Below are 23,986 nucleotides of genomic sequence, written 5' to 3'. Positions count from 1 at the left end.
TAAATTTATTGCCTTTAGCAAAGGAGAAAGATTGATTGATTGTAGATGGCAGTTCTAGTTTCATCTCATATAGGGATGGAGGAAATAACCGTGCAAGGCCTAGACTCTGGTCCAGGAATAGACTGTCTCATTGGGTTTAATCGCCTTATACCGCCTGTTACCCTGTGTAATAAGCTCTTTTTCTCTCTCTCTCTCTCTCTCTCTCTCTCTCTCTCTCTCTCTCTCTCTCTCACTCTCACTCACACACACTACTGTGAGCTCAACTGTGCAGCAATTGTAATACAGTGGGACTTTTTCAGTTACTAGAATTTTGTAACAGTAGAACACACGCATCAATAACTTGGAGCAAGAGATTGAATTCTGATTCATTTAAACATTGATTGGTGTAAAAGAAAAGCCAAAGATATTAAGTGTTAGTTATTTACTATTTATTTATAATTATTAAGTGCTACAGTGTAAAGATGGGCCAAAAAGCATCATGGCTCTTTCAAATGGTGAGGTTGTATTTCAGAGTGTCACAGCTTGACGTGAATTCGCAGTGTGGTGACGTCACAGAAGGTCAGAATGATTTAGTCTGAGGTCATTTGATGTCTCGGATTCACCCGACACTAAATGCACCCTGGAGGCAACAGCCAACAAGTGAGTGGAATATTTATTTTAACTTGTAATAGCATTTTCTGTAATAGTTGAAGCCTGGAAAATGAACTGGGTGTTCCTCAGAAATACAGTATATGCAAAAACTTGAAAAAACATTTTTAGGCCAATTTTTGGACAGTGTGAAGGCAGAAATCCCTGATCTTAATTCTCAATATATTTTTTTTATTTTATAAAGTAAACCCTCCTTACTGGTGAAAATGTATCCAAGCACCCTAACGCAGCTGGCATGTTCGAGTCCTTTCCATACTCCTCTGTTCTCCTGTAAACCTGTAGATGATCAGAAAGCAGAGAGCCGACAGAATAAGCGTCAACTAGCTGCAGCATCTCATGATGGTAAGAGTGTCTTCTTTTAGTTCTGAGCTACACAAGAGTTCAATAACATATTCATTTGTATTGGTTCCCAAAAAATAACCACAGGGGAACATTCTGTGTTTACTGGAAGATGTCTTATGTATAAGAATAAGATTTTTATCATCAACATTCATTTGGTTATTATTTAGTCTTTTTTTTTATTATTATTTATTCATTCGATTTTTAGAAGATTTCTTCATATATAGGATGCACAGTGAAATGACTACTGTTAAAGTGGTCTCAGATGGCTCGTCATTCCATTCTTAAAGAATTAACCTCCACTAGAATTACACGTCTGCCTAATAGACTTTGCCATGTCGTTATTGCCATATGTTAATTCCTACATGCTTTTGCTTTGGGAAATATTGTACTTGAACATGAACAACACCAACTGACTGCTATTTGACAACAGAATAGACTCGTTTGGCCCTTCATGACTAAAACGGACAGAATAGTCTTGGCATGCGACAGATTGCCAAAACATTGTTTTATGACAGCCCTCTGTGAATCCTCTGATTTTTCTTAGCTGTCTGGTGTTTTTGGTTGACTATTGGCATAAAACTCAAGGTAAGCCATGAGCAATAAATTACTTCACATTACAATCGTCTTTTTTGAAAGAAAGTTTGTTCTGTTAAATGTAGAGCTTACATTATAGTTGGTCTGTTCTGTAAAATGCATTCGGTTGTATAGAAGAGTTTGGAATGACACTACTTGCCAGAGGTTACCTGAAGTTCAGTACGTGAACATTGAACTCCATCTGATCATCTTGCCTGGGCACATTGCACATTAGCTAAAATTGATTTAAAAAGTGTACATTTATGATTGCCCTTGATAACATGTATTAGAATGGTCTTTAGAGATGTCAGGTTGTTGAATGTGTTTTTTTCTCTCCATCAGATGCAGATGTGAGCTGTGAATATGGGTCAAATAAATATTACGCCCTCTGTGGTTTTGGTGGGGTTTTGAGTTGTGGTCTCACGCACACGGCAGTCGTGCCCCTTGACCTCATTAAATGCCGCATCCAGGTTTGTTTTATTAGTGTAATATAACATGAAATTATCATGGAAAAGGTTGTCTGAAATAATAACATGCATATGCTGGTGTGAAATGGTGGAAATGTATATATTTCCCTGGTATATTCATTTCCAATGTCTGATACCTTGTCTTATAAAATTAACAGGAAGTGAAATAAATTTTATGGTGTCTCATTAAGTTTCTCCATATAACACTAAACACATAAACGTATGTATACATGAATTTAGCAATGGACTGTAATGTCTGCACTAAAAGAAATGTAGCCTGAGCCTATTACCAACGGGATGTTTTTACCATTATTGTATTTACATTAAAAATAAAACTTGCTAAATAAATTACCGATTAATATGGACCGAATTTGGAACAATGAAGTTAACAAATGAATTAATCTTGTTGTCTTCAAGGTGGACCCGGTTAAATACAAGTCCATCTTCAAAGGCTTCTCTGTCACCTTGAGAGAGGATGGCGTGAGGGGACTAGGGAAAGGGTGGGCCCCTACATTCATTGGTTATTCCATGCAAGGCCTTTGCAAGTTCGGTTTCTATGAAGTCTTTAAGGCCCTGTACAATGATATGCTTGGAGAGGTGAGTGTCTTATTTTGGGAACTAATTTGGGGCAGCATATATTGCCCCAAAGAACCTAATTATGCCAGCTGACTTATTATTTTGATGAAACATCAACAACTAACAGCTGCCTGTTGTTGTGGTCTGGTAAACAGGAGAACGCTTTTCTGTGGAGAACCTCTGTTTATCTGGCCGCATCTGCCAGTGCTGAATTTTTTGCTGATATTGCACTGGCTCCTATGGAAGCATGCAAAGTGCGCATCCAGACCCAGCCCGGCTATGCAAACACCCTGAGAGAGTGTGCCCCTAAAATGTATGCTGAGGAGGGGCTAAATGCGTGAGTAGATCTTTAATGCAGACCATGCGTTTCTTAAAAATGCCCGTTTGTTAAGCTGTCATTGCTTATCAGTCTTGAAAATCTGGGGGGACCTGGGTAGCTCAGCAAGTAAAGATGCTGACTACCACACCTGGAGTCGCAAGTTTGAATCCAGGGAGTGCTGAGTGACTCCAATCAGGCTTTCTAAGCAACCAGTTGGCCCGGTTGCTAGGGTGGGTAGAGTCACGTTGGGTTAACCTTCTCGTGGTCGCTATAATGTGGTTCTCGCTCTCGGTGGGGCGCATGGTGAGTTGAGCGTGGATGCCGCGGAGAATAGCGTGGGCCTCCACACGAGCTAGGTCTCCACGGTAACGCGCTCAACAAGCCACATGATAAGATGCGCGGATTGACGGTCTCAAACGTGGAGGCAACCAAGATTCGTCCTCTGCCACACGGATTGAGGCGAGTCACTACGCCACAACGAGGACATAGAGCGCATTGGGAATTGGGCATTCCAAATTGGGGAGAAAATAAAAAAAAAATATAAAATCTTGAAAATCTGCCCAAATGACTGCAATGCCTCTGAGACCCTCAAGAGTATTGAAAAAAGTGTGTTGGAGTTCTCACAGGTCCTTCTTGTTGTCTTTGCAGTTTCTATAAGGGTGTTTATCCCCTGTGGCTGAGGCAGATCCCTTACACCATGATGAAGTTTGCCTGTTTTGAGCGCACTGTGGAGATGCTCTATAAGCACATAGTACCAAAACCCCGCAGCGAGTGCACCAAGCCTGAACAGCTAGTGGTGACCTTTGTTGCCGGTTACATTGGTAAGTTAATCTGATTGTGTGATTGGCCTTGAAGTTGATTTTACATGGTATGTCTCCATAAAGACAGACAGATAGATAGATAGATAGTTAGACAGATAAGAGATAGATTTGCTATTTAAAATTATATTCAATGTCTTAAAGGCTATTCATTGCATTCAGTGTACTCTAACCCTTGTTGTGTGTGTCTCCACAGCTGGTGTGTTCTGTGCTGTGGTGTCCCATCCCGCTGACTCTGTGGTGTCTGTACTAAACAAAGAGAAAGGCAGTTCAGCTGTTGAGGTGCTGAAAAGACTGGGACCTGCTGGTGAGTCACTGCTACACCCACATAAACCACAGAATACCTCTACACAAATGTCATTTATATTGCCATTTCATCACGTGTCCAGAGGGATGTAATGCTCTTTATTACCACCAGAGGCTGCCGTTGTTTAACAGTTATTCCCGTTACATCAGAACAGTTAGGGATGAGGTAGTTGAATAATCTCTGTCTGTCTCATTCATTCTTTGCTTTCATTCTAAATGATTAGTTATAGGGGTGTTTAAGTGTCATGATAGCTATTAGAGATGTATTTGACTGTGTTGTTTTCATTTTGGACACTTTAAAGCCTGTCAAATATGTTTTCAAAGCATTTATAGGAGACAGTCACAATGTTTTATGTTTGGGCTGTTTAAATGGCTTGAATTGGATGTTAAGTGAAGAGGTATAGGCCTGTTTTAGTCTGGGGTATTTATTATAGGGCATAGAGGGATAGATTAGAGATATAGATTAGAAGACATTTAAATAAAATCAGATGAGTGGTCTTATCATAATCTGTGTATAATAAGGACACTTTTTAATTCCCCTTCATTTGTGTCTTTCTTACAGGTGTGTGGAAGGGGCTTTTTGCTCGCATCATTATGATTGGCACACTGACGGCCCTACAGTGGTTCATCTATGACTCAGTGAAGGTGTATTTACGCCTGCCCCGTCCACCACCCCCAGAGATGCCCGAGTCCCTTAAGAGGAAGATGGGTCTTCTTGACCACTAGACTCCTCCCTTAACATCTACACACACATGATTTTTTTAACATTTACCAATTACAGTAAAGTCCATAGTTCATGGTTTATTTTTTATCAGTGTTAATAGCACCAGCAGGCCGTGAAAATCAACGATAAGATACACAAGACTCTGCTTTGGATTTCTCCAGTGTCACTGTATGTCTGTATGAATATTAGAGTAAACTGAAAAACCCACTAAAACAGCTGTAGGTCTACTGTCTTGTGTTTTTCACTCTCATTAGTTGAATGTTTTTTGCTGTGGTTTGTGTTGTAAACACTAGAGGGCACTAATGAAGAACCTTAATCAGTTGCTGAAGCCTAAACATGACACTAAATAAAAATAAAATGCCTGTGCAATAGTTTTCACAATAAACAAATTAATAACAGCACATAGACCCCTTATTAAGATCAGCACTTATGGAAATAGCGTATTGGTTATAATATTTGTTTATACTAAAAAGTGTTTTGTCATTTTGTGTAGAATATTTTAACTTTTTACAGTAGAGGTCGACCAATAGTGGATTTTGCCAACACCGATAACTAAGGTGATGGGAAAGGCAGATAACTGATTAATTGGCCAGTAGTTTTTAAAATAGATTTTTAGAATGTCTAAAACAAATCTTATTCTTTCCTTACTATGACAGGCAGATTTTATTGATTTAGGACAAAGATTCCTAAATGAATAAAATCTCCGATGCAGTTTACTGTTTAACCAAAATCCCAAATATAACCAGAATAATGAAGATTTGGTGCATAACTCAGGACTTTTTAGGCCTGAAATACACCGGGGACTCTTTATTTTGAAATATCCACAAGGTCTATATTGCATTGAGTAGCCTGTAAGAGTGATGAACTAATACAATCTTATTGTGATGTCACAATGCCCCTGCATTCTCTCGCCTATTCCATTCTCATCAGCTTGATACGAGTAATAGGAAAATGGTGACCTGTGACCTCAATACGGAGCACTCAAAGAGAAATCCTATCATAGATACATGTAACAGAGAGGGGTCACTTACTTTGTTTCACAGAGTGACAGATGGAGTGTGCTTACATTTGGGTATCTTTGTGAGAGTGTATGAGTTTGTGAGTGAGAGGGGCTGGGCAGGGTGCTTATGTGTACGTGTGCGTGTTTGGGGCTAGCCTGTGTCTTTGTGCATAGGGGATTGGACAAAGAATATCCAGCCACTAAAAGAGACAGGCATGCATCACGCCATTGTTATCATTATAACCCATTTGGTTTCTCTTGATAATGTGATTCTCAGTGCTGAGGGTAACAGAACCTGTGAAGATGAATTCTGAGAAATGGACTGTTCATGCTCCCTGGTTTGTTTCTCTCCTTTCGTTCCTGAGCTGCTGATGCTGAGGGTCAGAGGTTATCCCTTACAAAAATTGAGAGTCCATGGCAAATTTGCCATTGATAATTTTCACATGCAAATGAGTTTTGCGGCAAATTGTCTATTGTTGCCAAAGGTTTGCCGTAGGTTCACCATTACTGACGAAGAACTGCAAACATTTGCGGCAAATAAAAAGCTCATGTGCATGTGAAAATAAGTAGCTGCAAATGTGCGGCTAGTTTAGATTTTTTGTAAGGGATGGGCTGCTGAGCCGCATTTCACTGTAACCTCTTCGACCATCGACCCACCACTCTGTAATGGCTCCAAATGCACCTTCACCTCTTTTGAGAATAATGCAGCTTCAGGTCCGCTAAAGTGTGTTAAAAGCACACGCTTTTACACAAGGGTTACTTCACTGGGATTTCACATTGCTTTTATATATAAATAAGCTTTAGTTTATCATTAGAACAGGGATGAATTCAGAAAGTAGAAATAAAGAAATAAATCAATCAAAACCCACAGCACGTAACAGACCTTTATATGAATGCAAAAAATGCCCGCTCCTTGACAAAACTGTTAGTCCAGCTGGCTATTTTTACCCTGTAACAGTTAAAGGATGGGCAAGGAGGAGGCGGGAACTGGCTGAACAGTCAACGAAGTTTTAATGCAAAACTCAACATAAAACAAACATAAACAAACACACACATGCGGGGCCTGGGTAGCTCAGCAAGTATTGACGCTGACTACCACACCTGGAGTCGCAAGTTCGAATCCAGGACGTGCTGAGTGACTCCAGCCAGGTCTCCTAAGCAACCAAATTGGCCCAGTTGTTAGGGTAGGTAGAGTCAAGTTGGCTTAACCTCCTCGTGGTCACTATAATGTGGTTAACGCTCTCAGTGGGGCGCGTGCTGAGATGTGCGTGGATGCCACAGAGAATAGCGTGAAGCCCCCACAGGCGCTATGTCTCCGTGGAAACACGCTCAACAAGACACATTATAAGATGCACGGATTGACAGTCTCAGACGGGGAGGCAACTGAGATTCGTCCTCCGCCCCTGATTGAGGCGAGTCACTACGCCACCACGAGGACTTAGAGTGCATTGGGAATTGGGCATTCCAAATTGGGGAGTAAAAGGTGAGAAAAAAACACACAAACATGCAGTGTGGCCATGTGCTTCTCTATCTTTCTCTCGAACTGGTGTCTCCGGCTCCCCTTTATCTCGCTCTCCCGCTGATTATCTGATTCAGTGTCGGCCATGCACATTCAAGGCCCGGCCACGTCCTCCTCCTCGTCACACTCCTCCCCTGCCCGATTCAGGCCGGGTGCCACTGGACTGACTTACTCTCCTCTCTCCTCCACCCACCCCCCTGACGCTGCCCCTCCAGCCGTTCTGTCATCCGGTGGTCCACCTTACCTCCTGGGAACCTGGGGGAGAGACGAGGGGAGGCATGGGGAGAGAAAGAGAGAGAAAAACTTGCTTGCCGGTCCCCAGACACGCCATCACCCGGTCCTCAAACGCTCCTCTGCCTTCTGGCGGACGACAGCTCACTCCTCCCCTGGTGGATGGCAGCAAGCCCACGACCCCTGGTGACAGAAGCACTCCTCCCCTTCTCGGCGGACAACAGCGGTTTTTCCGGCTCTCGGCAGCGATCCCTCTGTCCCCTGGCAGATGGCAGCAGTGAGGACTCTGCAACGGCGCATCCATCCTCCCTCCCGGGTTTTGGCACAACTGTAACAGTAAAAGGACGGGCAAGGAGGAGGCGGGAACCAGCTGAACAGTCAACATATATTTTAATGTAAAGCATAAAACAAACACACACATGCAGCGTGGCCGAGTGCGTCTCTCTTGAACTGGCATCTCCGGCTCTCCTTTATCTCGCTCTCCCACTGATCATCTTATTCAGCACCGGCCGTGCACACACCCTCCTCCTCGTCCCATACCCTTTTAGTGAACACATGAGCACAGAATATTAAAGCAGCTGTTTATAACACTTTTAGAAGCTCATTCATATACACCCTATAAGACTGCGTAGTAATCTGTGGCTGTTCTGATGAGCAATATAATTATACCAGTCAGATTTGAGTTTGTCAACGTTTGAAAAATTTTGTTTTTCACAAAGCAGCAGTTTTTAGATGAAATTTTTAATTAGATTAAGATACAAATCATGTTCTGGGGGACCTGGGTAGCTCAGCGAGTAAAGACACTGACTACCACCCCTGGAGTTGCGAGTTTGATCCAGGGCGTGCTGAGTGACTCCAGCCAGGTCTCCTAAGCAACCTAATTGGCCCAGTTGCTAGGGTGGGTAGAGTCACATTGGGTTAACCTCCTCGTGGTCACTATAATGTGGTTCTCACTCTCAGTGGGGAGCGTGGTGAGTTGTGTGTGGATGCCGCGGAGAATAGTATGAAGACACCACACGCGCTATGTCTCCGCGATAACGCACTCAACAAGACACGTGATAAGATGCACGGATTGACGGTCTCAGACGCGGAGGCAACTGAGCTTTGTCCTCCACCACCCGGATTGAGGCGAGTCACTACGCCACCATGAGGACTTAGAGCGCATTGGGAACTGGGCATTCCAAATTGGGGAGAAAAGGAGAGAAAAAAAAAGAAGAAGAAAAAAAGAAATCATGTTCTGTGAAATCCTTTTTAAGCACTTACCACTTCAAAGCTACTTTTCGTATCTTCTTCTTGGAAACTCAATTAACACACTGCAATCTGTCATTAGCTGAAGAGTGATAAAGATTACAGTGTAACACCCTGAGTTTATCTTTGACCGGGTCTTTGCAAAAGATACTGTTTGCATACTTTTATTAGGATATAAGATGAGATGAACACCTGTATATATAGCAGTGCAGTCACCAGAGTGAAGAGTGTGAGCAAATACCACATTCCATGTGTTTGTGCATGCGTGTGCATGCTAATGTGTTGTCTCACTCACTCTCTCTCTCTCTCTCTCTCTCTCTCTCACACACACTTTTGTCTCTGCCCTTGTTCTACTTTTAGAGGTCATTTTGAAATAGTATGCAGTGTACTAGGTGGGTCATATGAGTTCATGCATAGCTAGAATGGATTGGCAGCCTCTGAATGCAATATTCTGTGAAGAAATGCAGAGCCCTTTGCTAGAACATGCCTTAAAATCTTTAAAAACTTGATACCATATATAAAAAAGAACGAGGCTGATAAAAATTAACCCACTTTTTTGGTTTTGAGGCAGCAGATAATAGATACAAAATAATACAAAAGTAGAGTATATATGCAATAATATAATTTCGTTTGCTCTCGAAAGATCTCTGTCAATCTCTGAAATTATTAATCTCCTTAAATTATTAAACTCTCCTACAGTATGTCCTTGAAGTGAATCCTGGAAATGTACTATGTTCCAACCACCCTCATTACCCTCACGTAGAACAAAATCTCTGTTCTCCAGTTTTAAGCAGGCCAGTGATTGGCCATTAGTTGTTTGGGTAGTAGGATTGTGGTCACTGATTGGTGGGAATGAATGAGGTGAACTATAATAGTGTTCATGAGGGATAAACCTGTAAGGTTGGAGATACTGGTAATGTTTAGACACCAAATAAGTTTATCAAACCATGGCAACGGACAAATATTTGACTTTAATTTCTCAACTGATGTCTGAAAACTAATTTTGATGACATGACAGGTATTTGTATTTAAGTATTTGCAAAATACTATATTTAGACCCATATGTCTAAAAATAGCAAGACTGACAGTTTTTTGATAAATATGAGCATGCTTAGCGGGCAATCAACTATTGATTTATTTCTGCATGAACTATGCTGACTAGAGATTTTCAGATCACTCAGCCAATCTAATCTTTGAATCTGGAGTATATCTAGCCATCCTGATCCACGCTATTTATGACTTCTGAAATCCTCACACTTGGCGTAAAGTCATCGTTTGTACTATTCGGATTCAGTATATCACGGCTGAAAAGGGCTTGAATGCAATAAGTTTCAGACACCGTCTCTAGTATATTTATAGCGGCTCTATTTTAATGACTCTCAGCATGGCAAGACATAGAGGGGCACTAACAGTTACAGTATGTTATATACATTGCCTATTACACAATATTGCCACAAAACCAAACACTGACAAGACAAGGCATCCAGCAATCTCCCTCCCTCTCTACTTCTCTCATGTTCTTATACTCTTCTTCTCTCTATCATCTTTCTTTCTCTCTTGCATGTTATCTGTCTACATGTCTAAATACGAATTCTTCTCTAAGCTTGTGTAGCCGATGATACAGTGCCCTTAATGATGGTCAGATGTCTCTGGCTGACAAATGTTTTTATTGGACTAGCTAGTGGGTGGATCTGAGGCCTCACTGGTCCCCATGCTGGGGATTTAAGGAAGTCTTGTTTGTTCACAAAACAAGAAGGCTGTTTCTGAGGTGGCAACGCACAAACATTTGATGCCGTAACTAAATGGGTCATTTTTATTCTGAGAGAAATAATAAAGGAAAATATTTTATGTATTTGCAAGAGTTCTATTTAAAGTACTCTGTCAACACATCCAAAAAGATACCTGCCATAAAGATACGTATCATCTGTTCATAAAAATGTATGATACCAGCACAACATTGAACATCTAAAGTGTGATGCTTCAGAAACATGTCAGATTCATACTCATTTAAATACTTATAATGTACAACTTTTAAATTTTTCTCATAATGGTCTCATGCAAACTCATGTGACTCCCAAATGCAATAAAGCCACTTATTTTTTAATATAGGTCAACAGAGAGAGTATTATAGCTTGAAGTTCTGAAAATTACAGCATGTTCACAGACTACATGGAAGTGTTTTATTTTAAAAGGTTGAGTAATATATATATATATATATATATATATATATATATATATATATATATATATATATATATATATATATATATATATATATATATATATATGTATACACACACACACACACACACACACACTGGCGGCTAAAAGTTTTTAATAATGTACAGATTTTGCTTTGGTTTCGGAAGGAAATTGGTACTTTAATTCACCAAAGTGGCATTCAGCTGATCACAATGTATAGTCAGGACATTACTGATGTAAAAAAAAACAGCACCATCACTATTTGAAAAAGTAATTTTTGACCAAATCTAGACAGGCCCCATTTCCAGCAGCCATCACTCCAACACCTTATCCTTGAATAATCATGCTAAATTGCTAATTTGGTGCTAGAAAATCACTTACCATTATATCAAACACAGTTGAAAGCTATTTGGTTCATTAAATGAAGCTTAACATTGTCTTTGTGTTTTTGAGTTGCCACAATATGCTATAGACAGGCATGTCTTAAGGTCAATATTAGGTCAAAAATGGCAAAAAAAAGAAACAGCTTTCTCTAGAAACTTATCAGTCAATTATTGTTTTGAGGAATGAAGGCTATGCAATGCTTGAAATTGCCAAAAAATGAAGATTTCATACAACGGTGTACACTACAGTCTTCAAAGACAAAGGACAGCTGGCTGTAACAAGGACAGAAAGAGATGTGGAAGACCAGATGTACAACTAAACAAGAGGATAAGTACATCAGAGTCTCTAGTTTGAGAAATAGACGCCTCACATGTCCTCAGCTGACAGCTTCATTGAATTCTACCCGCTCAACACCAGTTTCATGTACAACAGTAAAGAGAAGACTCTGGGGTGCGGGCCTTATGGGAAGAATTACAAAGAAAAAAGCCAATTTTCAAACAGAAAAAGTGTACACAACAACTTTTTGAATTTTGGCATGTCAACATTCACCTCTTTAGTTAGTTAGGTTTTAAAAGTGTGGTTAGAGTGGGCAAAGAAACACAGACATTGGACAACAAATAATTGGAAAAGAGTGTTATGGATCTTAACCCCATTGAGCTTTTGTGGGATCAGCTAGACTGTAAGGTGCGTGAGAAGTGCCCGACAAGACAGCCACATCTATGGCAAGTGCTACAGGAAGTGTGGGGTGAAATGTCACCTGAGTATCTGGACAAACTGACAGCTAGAGTGCCAAGGATCTGCAAAGCTGTCATTGCTGCACATGGAGGATTTTTTAATGAGAAATCTTTGAAGTAGTTTAAGAAGTTCTGAAAAAAAAAAAAAAAAAAAAATCAAATTGTAATAGTAATTTTTCAGGTTATTAATGTCCTGACTATACATTGTGATCAGTTGAATGCCACTTTGGTGAATAAAAGTACCAATTACTTTCCATAAGAGCAAAATCTGTACATCCAAATATATATATATATATATATATATATATATATATATATATATATATATATATATATTAACTCTTTTATGGGCCAAGCAGTCTCACAGATTGTCTGGATGTTTTAATGATAATTTTTGAGTTCCAACAAGTGACTACTCATTATGTCACCTGGATTTGGATGTTTACTAGCAAAGTTCAAAGCCTTTACAGTTCATGGTTGAATAAAACACAGCCCCAATGCAGTTTCAAGGACTCCATTAAGCAACCCACATCCTGTATGATCTGTATGCCCCAAAAACAATCTAAACGAGTTATTGCAATGTCTTAATTGTAAGATTTAACATTGGATTATGTTTGGGATATGTTGCATCATGGAGAGACTTTGCAATCACCTAATACAGATCTCATTAAAGTGCAAGATGATTGAAGAGGAAGTATTTTTATGGCGACAAATGTTAAATCCTTGACACAACTTTCAAAAGGGAAAGTGGGCCGGGCCTGTCGTTCTCATATTCCTCAAATAAGTAAAGTGCATTGCATGCACTGGTTGCAGCAGGTCATACTCTTTCTGCGCCGCGCGCATACGAACATAGCGTAGAGCTAAACGCACAAATCCTGAACACTGCACGAGTCACGCGGACACTCACTCTCACCGGTTCTCAGCAGCCAAGGAGATACGCACATTTAACATCCCTGCAACTAATGTATGTACGCTTGCTATTTCGTTTTTCATGTATGATCCCAGAGAGGTTTTATTGCTAGCAAACCACGTGTTTTATATAATTAATCGCGCAGTCTCTAGGATGCTTTAAACATGCCCATTGCCCTGCGTGTAGATGATCAAATTTGAGGCCCAGTGTTTGATGCTGTTTTATTGCTTCGCGTATGTCTAGTCAGATTCAGTTCTCTGAATTACCATTCTGTTAATACCGTCGTCATGGTGCGAAGTAACCATTTTAGTGTCGTGTATTGCTGACGTTGTAAAGGGGCTGAAAAATCAACGGTTACATTGTGATTTAAACATTACTGTAACAGCTCATATTGACATTTAGCGTCTTTTGAGGCACTGAATTAGAGGCACTGGGCTACAGACGGTGCAGATGTAACGGTCTTTTTAACAATATTTTAAAATGAGCAAGGACGCTGACGCATCATGCACTTTTATCCCTGCGCGCGCATGTACATGGTGGAATCCATGCACGCGGAACATGAAATTGGCTTTGAATGGTCGGATGCCAAACTACGAATATATGCATTACTCGAACATCTTTTACGTGTAGCCCAATTAAAGGCGTAATTATAGACACTTCTGTCTGTTTTCAAACGCAATCGCTGCAAGCATCCCAATGGTCAAGGACGTCATAAGGACGGTTGCGTCATAAAAGGGTTAATGAGCGCTGAATCAAATTTAAAGGAATATTTCTGGATTAATACAAGCTAAAGGACTAGTTCACCCGAAAATGAAAGTTTACCTTAATCATTTACTCACCCTCATGCCATCCCAGGTGTGTATGACTTACTTTCTTCTGCTGAACACAAATTAAAATTGTTAGAATATCTCAGCTCTTTTTGGTCAGTGGATGGGTACCAAAATTTTGGAGCTCCAAAATGCAAATAAAGTAACAATACAATTAATCCATATGACTCACGTGATTAAATCCATAGCTTCAGAAGCGATTTGATAGTTGTGGATGAAAAATAAAAAGTCTTTTTTTTTTTTTTAACTATAAATTCTCCTTTGGAAGTGATATGCATGCAGAATGTGAATCACCAAAAACAAAAGAAAGTGAAAGTGAAAATGTATTGTAAAAAATAACTTAAATATTGATCTATTTTTCATCCACACCTATCATATTGTTTCTGAGGACATTGATCATACTAGTGGAGTCGTATGATTTGCTTTTATGCTGCCTTTATGTGCTTTTGGAGCTTCAAAATGTAGGTACACATTCACTTGCATTGCATAGACCTGCAGAGCTGAGATATTCTTCTAAAAATCATAATTTGTGTTCTGCTGAAGAAAGAATGTCATATACATCTGGGATGGCATGGGGGTGAGTAAATGATGAGAGAATTTTCATCTTTGGGTGAATTATCCCTTTAAGCTTCATCGGCAGCATTTGTGGCATAATGTTGATGACCACATAAAATAATTTTGACTTGTCCCTCCTTTTCTTTAAAAAAGCAAAAATTGAGGTTACAGTGAAGTACTTGCATTTGAAGTGTATGGGGCCAATTTTTGGAGTGTTTAGCTGTAAAGTTATTAAAATCGTAATTTTAATTGTCATATTTCTTTAAAACTATTGTGCAATGTGCCGTTATGTAATGCCCGCAAGCTACCTACTATTATTGTATCTAAAATGAATAATTATGTTTCATAAAAGTTCTTATGAAATTGTATTTATTATTTTTAATGATGATGATTTTATTATAGCTCATTTTTTAGCCCTGCTTTGACAAAGGGTCTTTAGCAGAGACAGTTCTCACACCTTTTCTGTTCTATTATTCATGCATTCATTTATTTATAACTGTGTGTTTGTTAGAGCTCTTATGAACCAAGTAACCTTACTTAGCAATTTACAACCTTTATTTGCCAGTTCTGTTTCCCATCCAGTTGCCTTCTGATAGAAAGCCTTCAGTACGTTTAAAATCTCTCTTTTGGGTTGGCATTGTTTACACTACTTTCTTCTATCCCAATATTATGGCTTTCTCATGTTTTAATAGCCTATGAGGATATGAATGGAGCTCAATACTTGACAATACTTATTTCTGGAAGCCCATTGAGACCAAAAATAGAGGGATTTTTCACAGCAGTATGAGCTCATAAAACAATAGACTCTTCATCCACTAATTTGTTTACATTAATTATCAGCAATTCAAGATAAGGGTTTGAGATAATGGCACAGTGCTACCGTATCGAGAACTGCATGATTGTGTGTCATGCTGGCCATGGCCCAGATAAGGAAAAATGCACTCAGTCTGATATTTTAAGATTGCAGTAACTAATATTTGCTTTGAGTGCATTGAGAATTAGTCACAAATGAGCCAGTGCTGTGATGTCTTATCTAGGTTTGTCTAGGTTGTAATTCAATTGATTGGGTGGTTCAAGAAGACTCTGCAAGTGTCCTGTCTGTTCTTCATAGTTAATTTTAAGTAATGGCATTTTAAAGTGATTATTTTCCAAAGTAACACTAAGCACAGCATGCAAAATAAATTTATCAAGAAGCTTTGTAAAGATTTGTTTGCTGAAGTAGGAGAGCACCGATCTGATACCTGGATCGGTATCAGCTATGATACTGACATTTTTAACCGGATCGTATCGGCAGATACTGAGAGTTCTGGGTTTGGAATAGGATCGGGAGAGAAAAAATGGTATCGTTGCATCCCTATGCTGAAGTATGCACTTTTAATGATGTTTTTGGTTTTTGATTACTTGGTTAATATCAGAGATAAAGTTGCGTGATATGGATGTTTGTCTTGGCCAAACCTTAAAATCCTTAATTGAGCTGAAAAATTATCTAAATTTATCTTGCAACATTTGTAGTTCCACTGTGAAGAACCACGCCTAGTTTGTCTAGATATCTAGAAGGGGGTCAGAGTGACCAGACTCCAGGGCCTAATTGTGAATGGGGTGATTTACTCTACCTTGGGCCAGCTTTAGTGTTCTGGCCAAGGCAAGTTTAAAAAAAATTATATATATATATATATATATATATATAATATTATTATTATTATTTTTAATTTAACCCAGATCTCACCAGTTAACATTTACAGCACAGATAGCATTTTTATTTTTATTTTTTATTTTTTTTGCTCACTTTTAATATTTATGGTCCAGAGGATAGTTTTTACTCCGTAGTTTTTATTTTACATTTGTGAACATTTTCTCTCCCCTGCTTACAGTGGAGATCATGGCCTCAGTAATGGAGAAGCTCATCACTCCTTTGGCCAGTGGCGCTGCTGAGCCCCCTAGGAACAAAGTGACAGTTGTTGGTGTGGGGCAGGTGGGCATGGCATGTGCTGTTAGCATCCTGCTTAGGGTAAGAAAGCCTCATCTCAAGCACCAACTTTCCTACATGTAACTGATTACACAACAACTTTTGAATTTTGGCATGTCAACATTCAACTCTTTAGTTAGTTTGGTTTTAGTTTGCAAGAGAACTGAAATTTTGTCAGTGTAATTTAAGTTGATGTAATTGTTTAATGTTAAAAACTTCCTCTTGTCCCAGCTAAACTATAAATTAGCCATTTGTAGGTTGATTTCCACAAAAAGTGTGAACTCTGTTTTGAGCGTTCAAACCAATCTGACATAAAAACATTGGCTCAACCGATAGCGTGAGTTTGTTGGATGGTAGGATTTTTTATTATAAATTGTTTTTTTTTGTTGTTGTTTTTTTTAAATTGGTGATACTAGCGCCACAAAAATCCCACATTTAGAGTAACACTATAACTAGTGTTTTTACTAGCTCTCAATTCAATTCAGATTCGATATCAATTCATATGGGAATATTTCAGTTATAATGTCCTTTTGCTTACATATGAAAGAAATTCTCTTCCAGCTGTTAATTATACAGGGGACCTTCTTGCTAGGTACATTATGTAAATATTTATTTTACTAATATTTTTTTTAGTTTTCCATCATTTTGGTCACATTTTAACTTTTATAATTGAACAAATCCATGTATTTAATCAATAAATATGATCTTGTATTGCATATATTTGTTACATGTTTATTTAATTGCATAATTTGTACTATTTACAGGTATTTATATTGATTTGTTAAATGCAAACAAATGGCTTTACCTCATCTGTGCTATTTATGGTTAGAATTAAATGTTTCTTTTTTTTGTTTTTGATTACCAACTGACTGTGGAGAACAGAAAGGGTATTAAAAGACACATTATTCAATGACAAATGGGTTGCATGTATCTTGTCTTTGGTCACGCATTACAAAGGAACTTTGTAATGTTTTTACTCCCAACACGCAGTGATAGCATCTTGCTGCTGAATACTTCACTATACTACACAATCACTGGTGAGTGAAATCTGAACATTTTCCAGCCAATTGCCAAATATATTCACTTGAGTCGCATAGCGCAAAATTTGGTTGCACATGCAAGTGATATCCTCTCATTGTAGTAGAGGGTTGTGCATGGAGTAAGAGATCGATCTTGGGATTTAAGAATCATTATCGAGATCGTCCTAAGTGTTACCCCACTGGCTGTTTTGTGTCTTGTAGGAATTGGCAGATGAACTGGCTTTGGTGGATGTTGTGGAGGACAGACTGAAGGGCGAGATGTTGGATCTGCAACACGGCAGCCTTTTCCTTAAGACCCCAAAGATTGTTGCCGACAAGGGTGAGATGCATGCATGGCACTGACTATTTGTTTACAGATTATCATATTGATTATGCTTTTTAATACATCGCCATGACACTTTCACATTCATTCTTGCACCTTTTGACCAATAGACTACTCGGTGACCGCTAACTCCCGTATCGTCGTTGTGACGGCCGGAGTGCGTCAGCAGGAGGGTGAGAGCAGACTGAACCTGGTGCAGAGGAACGTCAACATTTTCAAACACATCATCCCTCAGATTGTCAAATACAGCCCTGACTGCACTCTCATTGTGGTGTCCAATCCAGGTAAACACACATTGAGAACATGCTGACATTGTTTTATATAATGCCTACACCAATTCTTGAAACTGCTTTATGAAGTAAAGTTGTTAGTTGGAAAAAAAAAAAAAAAGGTTTTTTTTTTTTTTTTGTGTGTGTGTGTGCTGTCTTTTAACCCTTCTAGTGTAAGTCCTGTAGTAATCCTAACTGTCTCTGTTCCTACAGTCGATGTTCTGACTTATGTGACCTGGAAGCTGAGTGGTCTGCCAAAGCACCGTGTCATCGGTAGCGGAACCAACCTGGACTCCGCCCGTTTTCGCCACATCATGGCAGAGAAACTGGGCATCCACTCCAGCAGCTTCAATGGCTACATCCTGGGAGAGCATGGAGACTCCAGCGGTGAGAGAGAGCTGGGGGTGGGGGGGTTGAGGGTAGAAAGAGAGAAATGGGGTGGGAAGGAAGACATGGGTGTCGTAGAAGTAATGCATGTCTGAGCACGTGCAATACCCGTCAGGCCACGTATCTTGTTCATCACGTGGATTAATGGCCAGAATTGTGTAGTTGTTTCTCATACAAAAGAAATTAGAACTTGAACTTGTTGGTTTATGAGCTGCTGTTCTCTTGTGCTGTTCAACAGTGCCTGTATGGAGTGGAGCAAATGTGGCTGGAGTCAGCCTGCAGAAACTCAACCCTGATATTGGCACAGATAAAGATGCTGAGAACTGGAAAGAAGCTCACAAGATGGTTGTAGACAGGTAGAGAACATCCCATTTATGGGCAATCAGGGAAATGGATGAATCAAGATTAGTATAATTTCTAGCTGAACATCGAAGGGGAAGGGTGGATTAATGGATGGAAAAGTATAGGTCAGTTAATTACTGTTGTCTTTTAGTGCTTATGAGGTGATCAAGCTGAAGGGATACACCAACTGGGCCATCGGCCTTAGTGTGGCTGACCTGACCGAGAGCTTGGTGAAGAACCTGAGCAGGGTCCACCCTGTTTCCACCATGGTGAAAGTGAGTGTTAAGGGATAGTTCACCCATAAATTGTCATGATTTGAACCACCTTGATTGTCGGCATTCACACACTTTTTGAATGAATCCCTCTTTCACAATTATCTGCATAGGAGACTAAAAGGGATAGTTCACCCAAAAATTAAAATTCTCTCATTTGCTCAACCTCATGCCATCCCAGATGTGTATGACTTTCTGTCTTCTGCTCAACACAAAGGAAGATTTTTAGAAAAATATCTCGGCTCTGTAGGTCCATTTAATGCAAGTGAATGGTGACCAGAACTTTGGAAGCAGATAAAGTCAGCATAAAAGTAATCCATATGACTCGTGTTTATATCCATGTCTTCAGAAGTGATATGAGAGGTGTGGGTAAGAAACAGATACATATTTAAGTCCTTTTCTACTATAAATGTCCACTTTCAATTCCACATTCTTTTTGTTGTTTTGGGCAATTCGCATTCTTCAGGCATATGCAGGTATAAATTTGTAGTAAAAAGTGTATTTAAGAATTTAATATTCATCTGTTTCTCACTCCTATCATATCACTTCTTAAACATGGATTAAACCACTGGATTACTTTTATGCTGCCTTTGTGATTTTTGGAGATTTAAAGTTCTAGCCATCATTTACTTGCATTGTGAGGACCTACAGAGCTGAGAGATTCTTCTAAAAATCTTCATTTGTGTTCAGCAGAAGAAAGTCATACACATCTGGGATTGCAATTTCATTTTGTGGTGAACTATTCATTAATGTTTGAGAATTATACTATTCCATTTTTCCAATTGTATCCATATTTCCTTTTCTAATGCATTCTAACATAACATATTGGCTCTTGTGTTACCTGCAGGGCATGTATGGTATCAGTGAGGAGGTGTACCTGAGCCTGCCTTGTGTGCTCAACAGCAGCGGAGTGGGCAGTGTCATCAACATGACCCTGACTGACGAAGAAATCGCTCAGCTCAAGAAGAGCGCAGATACTCTTTGGGGCATCCAAAAAGACCTGAAGGACCTGTAGAACATCCGCAGAGGGCACAACACGCTCTCTGGTCCATAACTCTTTAACACACTCCCTCAGAATCTTTAAACACACTTTAGCTCTGTCCTCCCTTCTCACTTGCTTTTGGGTATGGTTACTTTTGAACTATTTTTTCCATGGTGATCCATGTAGGCATAATAATCCAAAATGAGGAACGTCTCTTCTGATAATATGATTCTGTTATGATCAAAGGGGAACTTCAGGTTCTCCAAAGGTTCTTCACAATTGCACTTGTTAACTTGGTCACTTTGTGTGGGCAATGAAGAAAGAACCCACACCTCTCTCTTCTTCTTCTTGGCATAATTTAGTGAGATCATTAGGGAAAGTTCTAATGTGTTTTTCTCTACTTAATTCAAGAGGAGGAAGGACCGAAGTAAAATGGACACAAATGTATTCTGTCTTCTGAATCATATTGGATGTGTCAGTCATATTAATGAGTGTAAAAGATGACAACTAAAGTTCAAAAATGAATAAACCTGTTGAAACCTGACCAAATCTGCATTTGTGGACCGCATTATTGATCTTCAGATGTGTATAGGTACAAATCCAGATATTTAGAACCTTCTTGTGGTGAAAACCTTTATTTCAAATAAATAAGAATAGGTAAAATCTTAACTTTTATCCCAACAATCATGAAATCAAAACATTTGATTTACTTAATAAATCTATTAAATAATATAAAACGTTTATTGCACAAATACATTAACTTGACAAACAAGTGCGACACAAAATTCCATAATTGAGAAATTAAAGGCAGAATGTGCCTGAAATAATTACCAACAGTTTAACCATCCAACTGATGAGGATGTGATAGAAGAGCTGTTTTCAGGAAGTCTCTGGTTTTCGCAAATAAAGTATCATGGGCAGCAGGTGCTTGTGTTTGGATCTGTCCGTTATCGCTTCATTTCGTTTTCCAAAGCGCAGCCCAAACGGATTGTAGTTGAATTTACTGCGTGTTAACCGATGTTTGCAGGAAATTTGACTCGATTTGTCATTTTCTTTGATGAAAAAGCAAAGGCTTGCGTCGTCCGAAGTGCTAGGATCGTCCGATTCCCTTCGCTCCATTGAAAGAAAGCGATGAAATCTTGCTGGCTTGGAATCTGAAATACAAGATATCATTTTACTGCATAAATGCGGGAAACATTGATTTTCTTCATTATAAAAAGCTTCTTATCCCGGGGTTGGCCAAGGAAATGCAACTTTGTGTAACAATGTATGTAGCTAAACGAGATAGAGAGTCACAGTTGCGAGATACTGACAGATAAAGTCGCAATTACGAGAAATAAAGTGAAATTAAGACCCTGATAGCATAAAAATACGTCTATAAGACTACAATACGTCTGTAAGACATTCAGCAGATGTCTCTGAGATGTTTATGATCTTCTGATCTTTTTAAGATGTTTCTATCTTTCCAGATATCTCAGATATGTAGGTGTAGGCAGGGGCGTAGCAGCCGTGGGGGACGTGGGGGACAGGTCCCCCACACACACTTTAAAAAGGTGATTTTTGTCCCCGGCACTTTTCCAAGCTAAATCCATACCGAGTCCAAATGGTGGATTTGTATACAGTATTCTTTGTATTTTGTTTCTTTGGGCTGACTGAGCAACCATCCAGCCAATCACATGTGAGTTTCATGAGCCTAAACAACACTTATGTTATAGGCCATCAGTCAGACAGTCTAATCAATGCGGCTTCTTTCATTTCTACAAAACTGCTTTCAACAATGCTCATTTATCCATGTTTTTTTTTATCAGCATTGATGTTGACCTAAATTAATAATCTAGAGATGACAAATGAGAGTTATTTATTGGCATATCGTTCTTGATTGGCAGCATTACGTGAAATGCACTGCAGAAAACAAAAACAAGCACACATAAGTGGAGTTTATATCAGCGCCTTAGTCTTCATTAAGTTATGCTTTTTACATTATATTTGTGAGGTAATAGTTGAATCAGATGTTTTTGCCAATTTCTGCAGATTACTAGATCTGTGTTAAATATGTAAAGCTATTTTTAATATCAGCTCCTGTTTTTTACCTCTGTTGGTGTGCAGTCGACAAACTGTAGGAAAAAGATACATCTGCTGTGCTCTTAGAACACTTAGGCATTTTAATGAAGTGAAGAGATATGCAGACACACTATTTTATAAATGAAAACGTACGGGCGTTATTGAAACTCATAATTATAAGACTGTTGTTGTCTTTTGATAAAAGTTATGCTCAGCAGCTCACAAAGAGTAGGGAAATTATACATTTGCTTTGTTCTTATAATGCATAAAACCTGAAGTCTCTTTGTAGGTCTGCAGACATACATATTTTAAAGGATTACAATTTTCTTTTGAGTTGTTGATTCAGTGACTAATTTCACACAAGACACTAATTTGTCACCACCTTCTGGCATCACCAGAAATGGTCACTGAACGAATCATTAAATGGATCGGAACTAATTTTGGTGAACGTAGTCAAAACACTCGAGCCACTTGGATACATTTAAATCCCACAATGTACAAGCACAGAGTAAAAAATAAATTTGTGCACATGCGCAATTGTCAATTTATTTAGGACCATCTTGTGCTCAGTCTTTAATTGTCATGTGTGAAACAGAAGCAAGTGCTCCACAAGATGCCCTTTATTTTTGCAGTTAATTTTGCAATTATTTTGCAGTACTAGAATCTTTAAAATACCACAAATAATCAAAGTAAATAATACTTGTATATTAATATACTTATATAATACTTGTATATTAATATATACTGTAATATATAAATACCGCACTGTAAGTGTTGGGTCTGTGCCAGCCACCTACTGGCAGCTGTGTCCCAGTAGCTACGCCCCTACGTGTGCCATCTGGGGAGATATAACTGCGAGAAATAAAGTGGCAATCAGTTGTCGCACTTACGAGAAATAAAGTCGCAATTGCGAGGAACAAAGTGACAATAACGAGTTAAGTGCAAGAAATAAAGTAGCAAAATCGAAATATAAAGTTGCTATTTTGAAAATTGTCAATTTCTGTTTTAGATCTTTTCGTCTGGAAAGCATCGCATTTTATTAACATCTGCTAAACATCTTAAAAAGGTCACATGTACAAACATTCTAAATCCTAAACGTCTTAAAGACATCTGCTCATTGACATCCATTCTTATTGACATACGTCTTATAGACGTATTGCAGATGAGCACACACATCAAATAGACGTCTAGGTGATGTGTGCTATCATCGGTAGTCGCAAAAACGAGAAATAAAGTCAGAATTACTTTTTTATTATTTTTTATTTGACTATATGTGTGGGTACCAAAGGATTCTAGTTGTTCTTTTATTTTTTTTTTTTAAACATGTATTTAAAATAATAATAATAATAATTCAGAAATTCATGTACCTGGAATGCCGGTGCGCTCAGGTGTATCCATGTATGTGAACGGTGCTCTCATAGTTGTTGACTGACAGATCACTGCAGACAGGAAAAGAACAAGTGCCTTGATTTTCATATTGCTGAATTTTAAAGCTTATGGAGCACAACTGCGCCTTTCTGTGTCTTCAGGGAACAAACCAATGCTCTGATCTTCTCCTTCAATATAAAGCATGGTCGACAGTGACATCCTCTGACCTTATTTTACATGTTTAACTGTCTGTGGCGAATAGGACGTCTCTATATCCGAATCCAGAATATTTTATCTACTGTTTTTTTTTCTTTTTTTTTTTTTTTCTTGGAAATCCAGTGGTAAATTGTTCCTTGAAGCCCACTTATTCAAATAACGTGTTTTGCTGCTGAGGTTCTGCTGCAAAACGCAACCTTTGGAAATTCTGCCATAATAACTGCACGCTTTTATGCGCATCACCATAGATTTTGAATATAGGATTCACACATTCCGTCTCAGAGAAAAATAGAATCTGAAAGTAAAATAAGTTGCATGCACCTGGTAAACACGAATGAAGCGTCTGTGGAAAGAAAAATGCTGTACAATTACTGTCAT

At 38.9% G+C, this 23,986-nt stretch overlaps 3 protein-coding genes across 4 annotated transcripts; 2 read left to right on the top strand and 1 right to left on the bottom strand.

The window, feature by feature from the left end:
* Positions 1–281: 281 nt before the first annotated feature.
* LOC127436723 (phosphate carrier protein, mitochondrial-like) lies at positions 282–5,130 on the top strand. The gene is made up of 8 exons (XM_051691039.1): positions 282–639; positions 833–990; positions 1,906–2,033; positions 2,448–2,627; positions 2,762–2,943; positions 3,574–3,746; positions 3,940–4,050; positions 4,612–5,130. The coding sequence occupies exons 2-8, from the start codon at positions 855–857 to the stop codon at positions 4,773–4,775; spliced, it is 1,074 nt and encodes a 357-aa protein (XP_051546999.1). The 5' UTR covers positions 282–639; positions 833–854; the 3' UTR covers positions 4,776–5,130.
* A 7,769-nt stretch (positions 5,131–12,899) lies between these two features.
* On the top strand, positions 12,900–20,512 carry ldhba (lactate dehydrogenase Ba). Of its 2 annotated transcripts, XM_051691299.1 has the most exons (8): positions 12,900–13,055; positions 16,255–16,391; positions 17,591–17,708; positions 17,822–17,995; positions 18,194–18,367; positions 18,606–18,723; positions 18,861–18,984; positions 19,829–20,512. In XM_051691299.1, the coding sequence occupies exons 2-8, from the start codon at positions 16,263–16,265 to the stop codon at positions 19,994–19,996; spliced, it is 1,005 nt and encodes a 334-aa protein (XP_051547259.1). In that variant the 5' UTR covers positions 12,900–13,055; positions 16,255–16,262; the 3' UTR covers positions 19,997–20,512. The 2 variants fall into 2 exon arrangements, with proteins under 2 accessions (XP_051547259.1, XP_051547260.1); XM_051691300.1 differs by lacking the exons at positions 12,900–13,055; positions 16,255–16,391 and adding an exon at positions 16,410–17,386.
* Positions 20,513–20,842: 330 nt separating this feature from the next.
* kiss2 (kisspeptin 2) lies at positions 20,843–23,500 on the bottom strand. Its single transcript, XM_051691040.1, has 2 exons — positions 23,392–23,500; positions 20,843–21,117 (listed from the first exon to the last, which is right to left on the bottom strand). Exons 1-2 carry the CDS (start codon positions 23,498–23,500, stop codon positions 20,843–20,845), a joined length of 384 nt encoding a protein of 127 aa, XP_051547000.1.
* Positions 23,501–23,986: the final 486 nt, after the last annotated feature.

The sequence above is a fragment of the Myxocyprinus asiaticus genome, chromosome 47 (genome assembly GCF_019703515.2).
Source record: "Myxocyprinus asiaticus isolate MX2 ecotype Aquarium Trade chromosome 47, UBuf_Myxa_2, whole genome shotgun sequence".
Lineage (NCBI taxonomy): Eukaryota > Metazoa > Chordata > Actinopteri > Cypriniformes > Catostomidae > Myxocyprinus > Myxocyprinus asiaticus.
This window is presented reverse-complemented; position numbering and strand designations above follow the sequence as displayed.